The following is a 14,704-nucleotide window of genomic DNA, read 5'->3' as shown; positions in this document are numbered from 1 at the left end:
CGCTATACAAACCCATATGGAAAAGATATATACAAGTTTGTATCTGTCTTGTGTGAAACTTGTATGAAAAGCATATGAGAGTGAAAACAGATATAAGATCCCTTGAAAATTTATATAATGAAACTTGTATGTTTTGGATACTTACTAAAACAATGTATGAAAGTAATGAGAAAGTGGCCACTTTCATGAGTAAATCATGTAAGCCTTATATGATTTACTCATGAAAGTGGCCACTTTCATGAATAATCACATATAAGTTTTTACTATTTCTTTTCCATATGGGAATACAGGCCATTTAAAATGTTACTTAAATAACATGACATTTATTTAAATCAGGTCATGTCCTGCAGATAATTCAATAATAACATGTCTTGTTCACGTTCTCACAATTTGGCTTCCTGTCTTCATTTAAACTGTAGCCACAGTGACCAAATATGTAATACCAACACACTCACTACTTTGTCTTTTTTTGTGCACTTGCCAAATAACAGTTCCCCCAGAACTCAGAACAAAAAGGTTTTATTTGCATGCAGTCAGTTCCTGTTTGGTAGTCTAGCAACTGCCAGTGGCTCTCTGCACCAGTATTCACACAGCTGTCTCTTTTTAAAATGTTCAAGTAATTAAAAATAAATAAATAACCTGGGTTACGAAAACAGAAGTAAAAGCATGCTTTTTGCTGCTGTAGCAAGTTAAAGGGGAGCTGATGATGAATTGCAGTTAAAGGCTGGTTTTTTTTTTCACTGAATTTCTGCAAAAATTCTTAGAAATGTCACTTCAAAGTGACGCATTTATGCTGATGCAAAGTCTGAAAGGATGCATTCCCAAGACAAGAAAAAAGTGCACACATTTCCACTGAATGATCACCAGCCGGCTGTCTTTTTGTATGGTGTGTTTTATTTGTGGAAAACTCAAAGTGGCTCTCTAAAATCGGCTTCTCGCTTGAGGAGCTAATTGAGCGTCAGTGATGAGACCACAGCGTGTCTTATTAACACCAAACACAAATGAGCAAATCAAAAAACAGCATAAACGGTTGCATTTGCATGCTTTGTTGCAAAAACACAAATGTTTTCTTTTTGTTTATTTAAGTTGGTCTGAGACTTTCTGTTGTGGTCTATGGTAAGATAGTCTGCATTAGGTTGTAATTCTTTTATGACTGACTCGGTGCCTACCCCAACAAACACACACACACACACACACACACACACACACACACACACACACACACACTTTGCTCTTTATGAGTAATAACCATCTAAAGACGGAGACGTGATGTAAAACCACAGCACAAGTGTGTGTGCACTGCTGTAAGAGGAAAGGAGGCTTTTGCATCAGACAAGCATTGTAGAACACACCCTTGTAAAAAAAAAAAAGAAAAAAAAAAGCCATGCACACTAACAGGCTTCACAAGAAAGGAAACAAATGTTTTTGTGTAAAAGTTGCAAAACAGTTCAAAGAAACTGAGTCAGTAAAACATTGAGAGGACAACACGTACACCTCTGTAATTTTGGTTATTTGGAGCAATTTTATTGAAATGGATTTATCAGAGCCAAAAACAGACACAACATGTTGTGATTTCTTTTGCTCTGGAGTCATCCCGTACTCTGAGGAATATCAGATTCATGATGCTGGGAACAATCTACGGGCTGCTGTGCAGCCTGTATAACAGAGCTGCTGATGGACATGCTCAGACATGCTTTGGACAGCTGAACAGTTACAATGTACAGAGTGAAAACAGTTGAGCTGAGAGTTCATTCTCAACAGTAAACATGTCTGAGTGTGAGTGATAGCAACAGTGAAAGGAACATTTAATTTAAAGCAAAGTCACTTTTATAGTGTCACTGAAAGTGATGTGAGGAAAACAGAGGGATATTTTTTTTTATTCCAGTTAATCTGAAACAGGAAACCCATTTTAGACCATGAACTCACCAGCAAATTGTTTACTGAGGTCAAGGCCGAGCGTTGCTTCCCTACAGACCTCTGCAAGACAGGAAGTCTGGCCTTGCTTCAGTTTGACTAATGTTACCTAATGCTAACTTGTCTTTTGATGTGACCGAATTGCTCTTTCATCAGATATAACGCTGTCTGAAAGTGAAAAAGTGAAGTGTCAAAGTACAAGCTGTTAATGTGTGAGAGGATTTGTGGTTGAACAAGGTGTTACAGAGTTACAGTCATTTAAAATATAACTCTCAGTGAGATGACCCAAAGTCTGAGATGAAGACGTGTAAACTCATACTTGAGGTTCAACGTGAACATTCACATAGTTACATCATAGCAACGGTGATAGAAGCAGGAAATAAGAACAAGGCTTTTATCGTGATTATAGTATGATCTACAGTGCATCGTGAGCAGAGGTGGGTAGTAACGAGTTACATTTAATCCGTTACATTTTCTTGAGTAAGTTTTTCAAAAAATTTTACTTTTAAAGTACCTTTTTTGCATGATTCTTTTTACTTTTACTTGAGTACATTTGTGAAGAAGAAACGGTACTTTTACTCCGCTACATTTGCAAAATTTGACTCGTTACTTTTTTGTTGAGTTTGTATGCACCTTGTCACTCGCCCTATGGTAGCTGGGATAGGTTCCACCCCCTCTGCAATCCTGATAAGAGGAAGAGGATGGGTCGTAACAAACGAATGAGCTAGTAGCTATGAGACAGTCGTTTGCCATGTAGCAACATGCCCAGCACTCTGTTGTGATCAAGCTTTTCTTTAATCACATTTTAAAACTAGCACGGGTGCCTTTCCTGTCACAGCCCCAAGCGAAATAGAGTCTCCTCTTGGGACTGAACCAAGAAGCATTCATAATTTTTGACAACTGCACTTTACAGCCAGAGACAAATTTTTAAACAAGAGTAAAAACAACTAAAAACAAACAAAAACAACACACTTCAATGGCTGCCATCTTTGCCACAGAGCCAAGATCTGACATTGAGGTCAGAGGATTATTGAATACATTAGAGTAGGGCTGGGCGATATGACCCAAAATTCATATCTCGATATTTTTTAGCTGGGTGGCGATATAAGATATATATCTCGATATTTTTTTAAAGCCATAAGTTAGAACAAAAAGAGAGTTCTTAGTCACACTGTGTCCCAGATGTCACACAGGCATTTTTATTTACATACAGCATAGATTTACATGAAGAAATTACTCAAAAATAAATTATCAGCATTTATTAAATAATCATGGTCCATAAATAAAAGAAAACAATGTTGTTTTTGTGCATAACAAAAAGCTCATAATTGTGCAGTCAAAATGTAAACTAACAGACGCTGAGCATAATAACAAAGACAGATTTCACAGCTGCTCTGTTCCCAACTTCTACTGCGTGACTGACAGCCGTGAGTTTGAAATCCGCTTCGTAACCATGTCTCTTAACAGGTGCCATTTATGGTCCTTATACACACACAATACGGTAATATTACGTCGAAGCACAGTACGTATTACTCCGCGAGGCTCCAGACTACGGTAGCCGTAATGCTCCGACAATTCATCAAGCGCTGCAGCTCCGTAGCTTACCAAAGTCGTAAAACATTTTTTGACAGATTGCTGAGTACCACCTGAAATCGGTTCGTGGTCAGTAAGCACAACCAGAATTCATACATTAGGCGCGCTGTCAACTTTTGAGAAAATGAAAGGATTTTAGGCCGTGCAGCCCCTGTGGGCTGCATGTCATTAGCATGGTTAGCTCGTTAGCGCGGTTAGCTCGCTAACACGTTGACGCCGTCCAGCCCCACAACTCGCTAATGGAGATTTGCCGTGTCCTTCTGGTTGCTGCCTGCAGGTGAAGCTATGGGGGAGGGGGAGTTGTATTCAGTGAAGGAGAAGCGAGGCCGAGTAACGTTGCGTAGAGACAAAAGTGAACGAAAGAGAGGCAAACTTGTGGCTCCACAAGTATAATTATAACGTAACATAGACTATATCGATATAAAGGATATTGTCACATCAGGCACGTGCGGGGGGGGGGGGGGGGGGGGGAGCTAGAGGGGCTAATTCCTGCCTGCCCTTTTGTTGAGGCAACTTTAAAAAATATATATATATATATTTTAATGTGTGTGTGCGTGCGGAGTCCTGTCATTTTTCAAACTTAGCGTCATTTGCGGATTCTCTCTCCGATCTTACAGTCGATCTCACTTGCATACAGTAGCTGTCACATACGTGATCATTTTTCATTTTTAACTCTGCAGGATGTCGAGACAGAATGAGACCAAAGTGGCCGAAAGCAACAGAAGCTGGTGTGAGAACAGATGAGACCTGATACCGACGATCCTGTCATACAAAAATGACCATAAGTTTTCAAACACTGCTTTAGACTCTACGACACAATTTAATTAATAATCCCAAAGAAAATGCAGGATCTGCAGGAGAGTTGTTGGACGCGTTATCAGATAATTGCTGTGTTTTTGCTGCTCTTACAGTTTTCAGATACTATAAAGGGGTTTTTAACTTCAATTGGGTGAGTCATACCACATCCTACTGAAAAATATCCCAAGAATGCATTGTGGGTAAACTGCCATGACTCATTTCATCATAGGGGATAAATAGCTATTCCAAACAAGTCCGAGCAAAGCAAAAGAAAGCAAAAAGCAACCTTTACTTTGTGAAAGGTAACATACCAACTCAGTATCTTTGCAGTCTGAAATATTGAAAATTGACGATCTAGTGAAATTCCAAACAGCACAAATTCTATTCAAAGCAAAAAATAAAGAACTGCCAGGTAATATTCAGAGTATGTTTCTGTTCATGGAGTGAAACTGTGGAACAGTCTGAATATGGAATTAAAGCAATGTCCAAACATAAAACAGTTCAAAAAGGGTTATAAAAATATGATCTTCCCGAACTATAAAGGCATGGAGAATATTGAAATTAAGTGAATGTCTCTATTTAAAAAAAATAAAATTCATGATGTGATATTATAGTCTATAGTATATCAGAAATCTGTTCACTTTTTTTTATTACAAATTATATCAGTAAGGAAGCTGACTAAATATTAGCTGATAATTTATGGCAAAGGGGTGGAATTAAATAAGTGTTTACTTCTTCACACTCCCTTTCGACATGTAAGTTAATCAGAACGGCAGGTATATTGAAATGTATTGATTTTTTTAGTATAGTATTTTTTTCTCTTATTTTCTTTTCTAAATTTACCTGTATATTGTTTACATGTTTGAAAGAAATTACCAATCAATCAATCAAACTTGGAGAGAGTGTAAAAGAGATTTGGGTACAGTTTTAAAGAAATGTTTTTCGCCCCTAAATTTTCATATGGATATCTGAAACTGAGACCCTTAGCCCCCTTGCTAGCTACCTCTCCCACATTGTAAGAGACCTTGGGGTACTCTTGGATAGCTCCTTCAAATTAGAGAAACAAGTTTCTACTGTGGTTAAATCCAGCTTCTATCAGCTATGTCAAATTTCTAAAGCTAAACCTTTTCTTTCCCCCAAGGACCTTGAAAAGCAGATTGCATGCATTCATTACCTCTAGACTGGACTATTGTAACTCTCTTTATTTAGGCCTCCCTCACTCCTCTCTCTACCGTTTGCAATTAGTACAGAACGCTGCTTCACGCCTTTTATCAGGTGTTAGAATGCATGATCATATGACTCCGGTTTTAGCTAACTTACACTGGCTTCCTGTGAAATTTCGCATTGATTTTAAAATTCTTTTACTCATAAAATCTTTAACAATAACATGCCTAGCTATTTAACAGAACTTCTGCATTTGTATAATCCTAAAAAAGCACTAAGATCTTCAAACTAGATGCTCTGAATGCAACCTAAGTCTAAACTGAAAACCAGAGGTGATCGTGCCTTTGCTATTGCAGCACCTAAACTGTGGAACAATCTCCCTACTGCCATTCACACTTCTGAGTCTATTCAGTCTTTTAAATCTCGCTTAAAGACTCATCTTTTTTCCCTGGCTCTGACTTAAGACAGTTTGACTATCATTTTGTGGCTTCTAAGATTGTCTTGTCTTGTGTTCCTGTTTGGTAAATGTGTCTTATTTTATTTATTTCCTAATTTGTGAAGCGCTTTGATCGACATTGTTGTTTTTAAATGTGCTATCCCATATGGAAAAGAAATAGTAAAAACATATATGATTTACTCATGAAAGTGGCCACTTTCTCATTACTTTCATTTTTTTTAGCAAGTATACAAAACATACAAGTTTCATTATATAATTTTTCAAGGGATCTTATATCTGTTTTCACTCTTGTATGCTTTTCATACAAGTTTCATACAAGACAGATACAAACTTTATAAGATTTATATATATCTTTTCCATATGGGTTATAAATACATTTTTGATTTGATTTGATATCTGCCGTGAGGACAAATCTGGACCAGGCTTGTGTCATCAAAGGGCCTGTAACTCTGAAAGTACTCACAGTATGAAGACAAACGTCAGACTGGCTTCACGAGATGTGCTGAAGTTTTTGTAAGAAAAGAAATCAGCTGATTGTGACGGGGTCAGGGGGGAGCACTGTTGCTCTTACAACTTAGTACATCGAGCAGCAAAAAAACCCCACTTAAATTCTAGTTATTTATTTTAATACTGAGTGTGTAATCAAATCTGCTGACATTTCCCATGATATAATGCCAGAAAACACTCAAAAACACGATGATGTGACTCCAGACCTTTTAAAATGTGGGAATCTTTAGTCCAATAGATGCTGAGAGCAGTGAGAGCCTAAAGTGATTTTTTTTGCAGCCGTCTACTCTAACGTCTCTCTGAGGGTTAGAACTCATACTCCAAAAAATGGATATGGGGTGGATCATTATCAGCCTTATGAGCCCATGAAAAACAATCTCATATTCTCGTACTTTATTTTTTTCATTCATTTCTTAATCTTCGACTCTGACTTCAGCGTATGCAAGCCAAACGAGGCTGCCGTCCCATGTTTAATCAAACTTTCAAGCATAACACTACAACACTAGTAGTGTAGCCTGTGGTAGTTACAGGTAGTCTGTGTCACTGTGAGCAGTGCCATTCAGGTTAAAGCACAACAACATTGCTCATTACATACATGTTCAATCCAGGGATAATACAGTTCACAGTTTGCAGTTCATGTTGTGGTTTTTGTAAGGCTTAAAAACACATACTAAACATATTCCAGCAGCACAGAATACATATTGCACTTATAACAAGCTATAAATAAAATACCTGAAAACGTTGAGCACATACAGTGGGATAATAGAGCCAGATGAAGAGGCACTAACAGAAAAATAAGATAGAGGGAGGACAGGAATCAAATCACATTAATGCTCCAAAGGAATTAATTCTGAAATCAAAACAGGCATCGACAAACACCAAAACTGAATCCTCAAACACCAGACTACCTATGAACATGCTGCTAACTAACCCTTAGTCTGATATATGAAGCAGAAAGTTTCAGCTAAACCATCAGTCCTGCTCCTCTTCTCTCAATGTTTGACACTCTGAGTCTGAACCAAAGACCTACGGCCCAAACTAAACAACTAAACAAAGAGGATGTCCTTGCTTTACTGACTGCGTCTCTTTTGCATTTTGACAGCTCTCAGAGATAAAAATGTGAAGTGACAACAGACATTTACCCTTATTCTCTCCCTCCTCGTCTTCAGACTTTCTTTTGCAAAGTGATGAATAGAAACAGACAGTCGAATTGACCACTTTGTATAACTTCACACAGGAAGCGAAAACGAAATCAAACATAAAGGAAATGCTCTTGTTTCAATTCCTAGGGGAGGCATGCATGGTATGACAGACACCTGGGTGAAGCAGAAAGGGTTTTACTCAGAACTGTAGAAAGGGAGTCAGAGAGCTGTCAGGAGATGAGATGAAGAAGGGCCAGACAACAGAGGATGGTAAAACGTCCTCCCCTGAGTGTTGCTCAAAGGGCTCTGAAGCTGTGGGATTAAACTTCCCTGGCACAAACTGCCATGCAGACCACTGGCGAAGGGAATCATCTGCTAGTTACACTCGCAGTAGCACAGGAACAAAGCAGGAGGGAGAGAGACAGAGAAAGAGAGCCAGGGACAACAACGTCACATTAGAAAGGTATAGTAATCGTCCACAACTATTTTCAGTTGCGGATGATACAGGATTCAGAAAGTTTATTCATGCAGGCCCATATGACTGAGAATGTGCATCTTCTTTTTGTTTTCATATTTTCATTTATATTTAATTGTGTTGTGGTTTGCAGCATTTTGTGTTGTTTCATTTAAAAAAAAAAAGCTGAAAATTTAAATAGTTAAAAGTTGAACTGTGACTAGTTGGTTTTCGTTTTATATGATTTATTTATTACATTTTATGTGGAGTGAATAAATAAAAGTATATTTACGGTGGCCCCTAGAGACAAAGCACGTACAAACTTCACAATACGTACAAACCCTGAAGCACGTACAAACTCCAAAACACATAAAAACTCAGAAGCACGTAAAAACTCCAAAACACAAAGAAAACACAACAGAAGTGCTCCAGAATGCTAGGCCCAGCATTGAGCTTTTGTTACCTGCACTGTTCCAAAAAATAGAAATGTCAAATTATTTTACAGTGTATTTTACAGTTGTGTACTGTTTTTCTAGAATATCATTACATTTACATAAGTAGACTGTGATCTGACACGTCAAATGTAAAATAACATAACATCACTGTAAATGTAATAAAACACAATTTACTTGTTTTTTAAATAAATTTTTTTGTACATATGCATATTTAGATTGTAAAAATACATTCACAAATGTATCATGATTTCACAAATATCTGTCCGTTATTTGAAAGATTGAACTGTTGAATTCAAATGTAATGCTATGGAAAAGTATATAACATGATCCCTATAAGCTTGTGTTACATCACATAAGTATTATTATCGTCACTTAGAGCGATCGTGGCTCAAGAGTTGGCAGTTCGCCTTGTGATCAGAAGGTTGTCGGTCCGAGCCCCGGCTCAGACACTCTCCGTCGCTGTGTCCGTGGTCAAGACTCTTCAGCTACCGCCTACTAGTGATGGCCGATGGTGCGATATGGCAGCCTCGCCTCTGTCCCAGGGCATGCAATCAATTATTATTTAAACCAACTGTTAACTGTATATTTCTGTACATTTACGTATTATGATTCATATTTCCACATTCAGTGACCTGGTTTATAGGTAATTTCATTGTTTGATCACGTTAAAATGTTCCTAATTTAATGTCTAAAAGCATTTGGAAAAGACAGAATCCCATGTCAAATTAGAGCAACAAACTCTATTTTCATTACTGAAAATAACTGTATTTTTATAGGACAGTTATTTTCTGTTATTTTGCGGTCGTATTTTGGCGCCCCAGCTGCCGGAATATTACCGTTTTTTTAAGATGGTTTTTTTTCCCTATTTACAGATGATTTCATTGTTTAATGACATTAACATGTTCCTAATTTAATGTTTAGCGGCACTTGAAAAAGGCAGGATCCCATGTCAAATTAGCGCAACTAATTGTATTTTCATTACTGGAAATAACCGTATTTTTATGCGGGAGTTATTTTCTGTAATTATACGGTCGTATTTTGGCTTCAGCTGCCGGAATATTACCATTTTTTCAAGATGCTTTTTCTAACAGTGTAGAGGCTACACAAGCCAGCAAGTACCAACGACTTGCTGGCTTGTGTATGGTGTATTAACAGGTAAATGAACATTTTTTTTAAATTATTTGAATATATATGGTGCTTGTGTATAAATACACAAACAATACATATATGCTTTCAATTGTGTAATTTAAGTGATCTAGGTAGCTCTGTTTTGAAGTTCAGTTAACGCTAGAAATGTGTTTTGGAGTTTGTACATGCTTTGGAGTTTGTACATGCTTTGTCTCTAGGGGCCACGGTATATATTTATATATAAACATATCAATAAAACCACCTTTTTTATACATTAGTAATTCCTTTTGTGCATAATGTCATATTATTGTTAATAATAAATTAATTAAAGCAAAAAACAACCTGAAGAGTCGGTCGGAGCCGCAAGAGCCAGCTCTCTAAAAAGATCCGGAAATCCCATCACTACAAGAGACGCTCAGAGAGTTTGTGCGTTCGCTCAGACACATAAAAAAATAGAGTGAACAGTGCTTATGACTCTCAGACTGAAACATGAAAACAGGTCCGTTTCACAGTTTCCAACACAATTATAATAAGTATGAATCATGTCGTCTTTGATTTTCCAGGTATAAAAAAACAAACAAACCTCCAAATCATTTTCGCCCGAAGTGACAGACTTGCTGATTTTGTCCATGACATCAGCAGCAGAAACTGTGACCAGTTGTTGCCGGTTTCACCAAATGTCATTAGCGCTGCAGTTTTACTTTTGGGGCTTGGCTTAATGAGAACAGAGTTGAGCGAAAGGGTGAAATGAAATCTGGGGGACGGGGCTGATGCAATAAGAATTGGCTGCGATATCTTCCAAACTTGCACAATTTAAGCAAGATTTGCGCTCTCCTGCCAACTCCTACCCCACACTAAGTATACTGAGCTGGAACTCATTGTTATTAATAAATCTGCTCTACATTTTAAAGGGAACACGGACAGTTTATTAAGGTCGTATGAATAGTTTTCGATGTCTGTCAGCTAGACCGATTATTGCGCAAACCGTGAAATAAAAACGACACATCATGTCAGTGTAGGATCTGGGTCGTTCCCGATGAGGATAGCCTATTGTGAAATGTGAAGCTCACCTTGAGAGCCTGGAGCTGGACCTGAGGACTCCCGCGGACCCTGTCACCTCAACACAAGAATAAAGCGTTGCCCCACTGTCTTCTCCACACGTGACATCTGCCCCACTGACGTCTGACAGATCCTCATTTTTACAGAGAGTGCTTCTGCTGACAAGGCGGCGCTCTGAAGAATGAAACTTTGTGACAGCAGAGAGCGGAGGAGGAGTGGTGGGAGTGACTCGTCCAGCCTCCAGTGACACCGGAAAGAATAAATATTTAAATATTCAATCGCGCTTGTCATTTATTCATGGACAACACGAATTTAAAGCTGAATTTTTGTCTTCATCTACCGGACAAACAGAGCAACTACAAACGGTCTTCACAGAGAACCAGAATGCTCATGTCTGAGAAGAGAAGCGCATTTCCCGTCTAAAGAGTTCAACATCATTAAACTGATCATATTAACATTTAAATCATTCTTATGCATCTAAAAGCCTTCCATACAACACCCCAAAATATAAAAAAGGTCCTTTATTTTCAACTAATCCATCCTCTGAGTGAAACAGCAGCTGTGTGTTGTCTTCGTGTTTGTGCTTTTCCTCCAGTCGTATTCAGAGCATTAAAACATGAAATAACCCAAAGTAATACATGACGAACAACATAAATGGCAAGAAAAAAACAGTGGCCTTCATTTCTTCTAGGTCTTATATGGTGGATCAATATAGCTGCTGAGCTGGACAAAAAATCCCAGCATGTACAGCCATCACTACAGAGGAAGCAGCTGGCAGCAAAGCAGACACCAGAGACCATGGAAGGTCAGTGACAACTGAGAAACACAGGGTGGGTGCCCTGGATTTATCCCTGTGAGGTCTGAGCCAACATCAGTGATGACCTTTGTACTCTAAACCCATCACCCTGACTCCATGCTCTCCTGCATTTTGGAGATCAAGGGACAAAAGAAATTCAGTAAAAGTATAATTCTAACTGCAGAAACCCAATTTTCATATTCTCTATAATATGACCTTTCATTGTAAGAATTCACTGCGGTGAGAGCGTGAGATCTCAGAGAGTTAAATAGCCTTCAAGAGTGAAGGACATTACTGTCATATAACATGGTGATAAACTAGCTCCATCCAATCTCTTTCTTTGAAGTCTTTCAGTGGCACTGGCCCTGACAGTGGTTAAAACCTCACAATTTCCAGTGAATGTACACTCACTGGGCACTTTATTAGGTTCACATTCTAGCCAGCTGTGGAGCTCAGCGAGCCGGAGGAGCTCAGCATGCCCGAGCGGGAGCTCAGCGAGCGGGAGGAGCCCGCGTCGCCAGCTGTGGAGCTCAGCATGCCCGAGCCGGAGGAGCTCAGCGAGCCGGAGGAGCTCAGCGAGCCGGAGGAGCTCAGCATGCCCGAGCAGGAGCTCAGCGAGCGGGAGGAGCCCGCGTCGCCAGCTGTGGAGCTCAGCGAGCCGGAGGAGCTCAGCATGCCCGAGCAGGAGCAGCTCAGCGAGCGGGAGCAGCTCAGCGAGCCGGAGGAGCTCAGCATGCCCGAGCCGGAGGAGCTCAGCGAGCCGGAGGAGCTCAGCGAGCCGGAGGAGCTCAGCATGCCCGAGCAGGAGCAGCTCAGCGAGTAGGAGCAGCTCAGCGAGCAGGAGCAGCTCAGCGAGCCGGAGGAGCTCAGCATGCCCGAGCGGGAGCTCAGCGAGCGGGAGGAGCCCGCGTCGCCAGCTGTGGAGCTCAGCATGCCCGAGCCGGAGGAGCTCAGCGAGCCGGAGGAGCTCAGCGAGCCGGAGGAGCTCAGCATGCCCGAGCAGGAGCTCAGCGAGCGGGAGGAGCCCGCGTCGCCAGCTGTGGAGCTCAGCGAGCCGGAGGAGCTCAGCATGCCCGAGCAGGAGCAGCTCAGCGAGCGGGAGCAGCTCAGCGAGCAGGAGCAGCTCAGCGAGCCGGAGGAGCTCAGCATGCCCGAGCCGGAGGAGCTCAGCGAGCCGGAGGAGCTCAGCGAGCCGGAGGAGCTCAGCGAGCCACCAGCAGAGGAGCTCAGCGAGCCACCAGCAGACGAGCTCAGCGAGCCACCAGCAGAGGAGCTCGGCGAGCGGAAGGAACAACCGGCGCTGCCAGCCGCGGAGGGGCTCTCGCTGCCAGCCGAGGAGGGACCCGCTCAGCCGGAGGTCAGCGAACCGGAGGGACCTCCACGTCTTGCGCGGCCTCCACGCCATCCACGTCCAGTGCGTCCACGTCAGCGACCGGCGCGTCATAGACCATGTGCCACGCCTCGCTGTTGCTCACCGGAGCAGCGACGTTGCCATCGGATCCGTGGCAGGCCACCAGAACCGTTCCGCCGCCACCGGACCCGTGGCAGGCCGCCGGAGGAGCAGCGCCGCCGCCACCGGACCCGTGGCAGGCCACCAGAACCGTTCCGCCGCCACCGGACCCGTGGCAGGCCGCCGGAGGAGCAGCGCCGCCGCCACCGGATCCGTGGCAGGCCGCCTGAAGCGTTCCGCTTCCATCATGGGGTTGGAGGTAGGCCGCCCGAACTGTTTTCCCACCACTGCCTGACCCGTAGCGAGTTTTGCCTGCTTGCGGTCCACTGGGTCGGCCGCAAGAACTGTTGTTCCCACCATGGCAGTGGTTGGACATTTGAACTGGGGTTTTGGGGCCCTCCGTCCGGGACCCCCCGCCGCCCGCCTGGGGTTGGTTGTACTGTGGTTTTTGTTTTGTTTTTGTTTTTGGGTCGTCGGGTGCCGACCCTTAGAGGGGGGGTACTGTCACGGACCCAGTTCCAGGGATTCGGGGTCCGTGAGCAGTGTGGACTACTATTGTAGTTATTATTATTATTATTATTATTATTATTATCATCATTATTGTGGTTGTTGTTATCATGGTTGTGTCTGCTGTCCTGTTTTTCCGTGTTGGTGTACTGTCAGGTGTTTAGGGGTGTGTGCTTGTGTATGTGAGGGTGCGGTCGCGGCAGGCACTTTTAGGCCTGGTGGGTGTGGCCCTGCCAGCTGACCGGTCCCACCCAGGAATCCACACACACCTGGCGCCGATCAAGCCTCGTCAGAGGAGCTTCAAAACAGTGTGGCTGAGAGCTCCTCGACGCTGGATCGTTGAGTGACTTCCCGTCAGTCTTAAGTGTATTATGCAAGGTTAGTGCAAGTCTACTCTTAGGTTTTGTACTCACGGCTGCCTTTGGTATGCGTGTTTCCTCAGGAGGAATTGTGGCGACCAGGAGGCAGCACACGGAGAGTACGCAGGGAACGGAGACAGAGCACGGAGCACGGGATAAAGGAGAAGACACGGAACGGGAGTTGGGATCGCACGGGGGGATTTATTGTTGTTCGGATTGTCACCACTGTAAATAAACACTGTTGCACTGTAGAGTCCTGCATTTTGGGTCCTCCTTTCCCCACATCCCCACGGTCTGCCAGCGAGACCGTGACAGTGGGTGCCCCCCAGATACTCCAGCTTGTGGGGATAGGTTAATTGGATAATCCAAATTGCCACTAGATGTGAATGGGCGAGTGAGTGTGAATGGTTGTCTGTCCCTGTGTGTTGGCCCTGCGACAGACTGGCAACCTGTCCAGGGTGTACCCAGTCTTTCGCCCTATGATTGGGATAGGCTCCAGGGCCTCTCACGACCCTGAAAAGGATAAGCGGAGGCGAATGTATCTATCTATCTGTCTATCTATCTATCTATCTATCTATCTGTCTATCTGTCTGTCTGTCTGTCTATATATATGTGTGTGTATATATATATATGGACAGAGGGAGAGAGATGTATATGTGTATACTTGATATTTTCTACTCTATTCTACTCTTAACACAGTATCAATCCGGAGTCCAGTACTGACAATAAAGCTGAATTTTGGCTTAAAGTTGAATACTTGAGGAGTTGGGTTCTGTCATATTCCACAGTTTGTATCTCATATTTAGCATCAAATGTTTGTATCTTTGAGTATATTTGACTTCTCTCTCAAAAATGAACCTAACAGTAATCAAGCTAGCTAGCATTAGCTTATAACTAAGCACTCCACCATCTTTTCCGAGT

The 14,704-nt window shown here is 42.2% G+C and overlaps 2 protein-coding genes across 4 annotated transcripts in view; one reads left to right on the top strand and one right to left on the bottom strand.

Moving 5' to 3' along the window:
- Nucleotides 1–10,834, bottom strand: part of LOC146547075 (T-cell surface glycoprotein CD4-like) — a 32,772-nt gene extending 21,938 nt beyond the window's left edge. For both annotated transcript variants that reach the window (XM_085264083.1, XM_085264085.1), the window contains exon 1: nucleotides 10,683–10,834. The gene's annotated coding sequence lies outside the window, so the exon portion shown is untranslated. The remainder of the gene's footprint in view (nucleotides 1–10,682) is intronic.
- A 1,380-nt stretch (nucleotides 10,835–12,214) lies between these two features.
- LOC146547074 (uncharacterized) lies at nucleotides 12,215–14,576 on the top strand. Of its 2 annotated transcripts, XM_085264840.1 has the most exons (3): nucleotides 12,339–13,176; nucleotides 13,581–13,777; nucleotides 13,867–14,576. In XM_085264840.1, exons 1-2 carry the CDS (start codon nucleotides 12,339–12,341, stop codon nucleotides 13,586–13,588), a joined length of 846 nt encoding a protein of 281 aa, XP_085120966.1. In that variant the 3' UTR covers nucleotides 13,589–13,777; nucleotides 13,867–14,576. The 2 variants fall into 2 exon arrangements, with proteins under 2 accessions (XP_085120965.1, XP_085120966.1); XM_085264839.1 differs by having other exon boundaries at nucleotides 12,215–13,777.
- Nucleotides 14,577–14,704: the final 128 nt, after the last annotated feature.

This window comes from Mchenga conophoros, linkage group LG23, assembly GCF_057382185.1.
Source record: "Mchenga conophoros isolate Kocher_MC1m ecotype Shallow Benthic linkage group LG23, M_conophoros_male_GT1.1, whole genome shotgun sequence".
Classification (NCBI taxonomy): Eukaryota; Metazoa; Chordata; class Actinopteri; order Cichliformes; family Cichlidae; genus Mchenga; species Mchenga conophoros.
The sequence above is the reverse complement of the archived record's forward strand: the minus strand, read 5'-3'. Positions and strand labels throughout refer to the sequence as shown.

Coding starts and splice junctions, on each gene's coding strand:
- LOC146547074 (XM_085264839.1), top strand. CDS start 12,339: ATGCCCGAGCGGGAGCTCAGCGAGCGGGAGGAGCCCGCGTCGCCAGCT.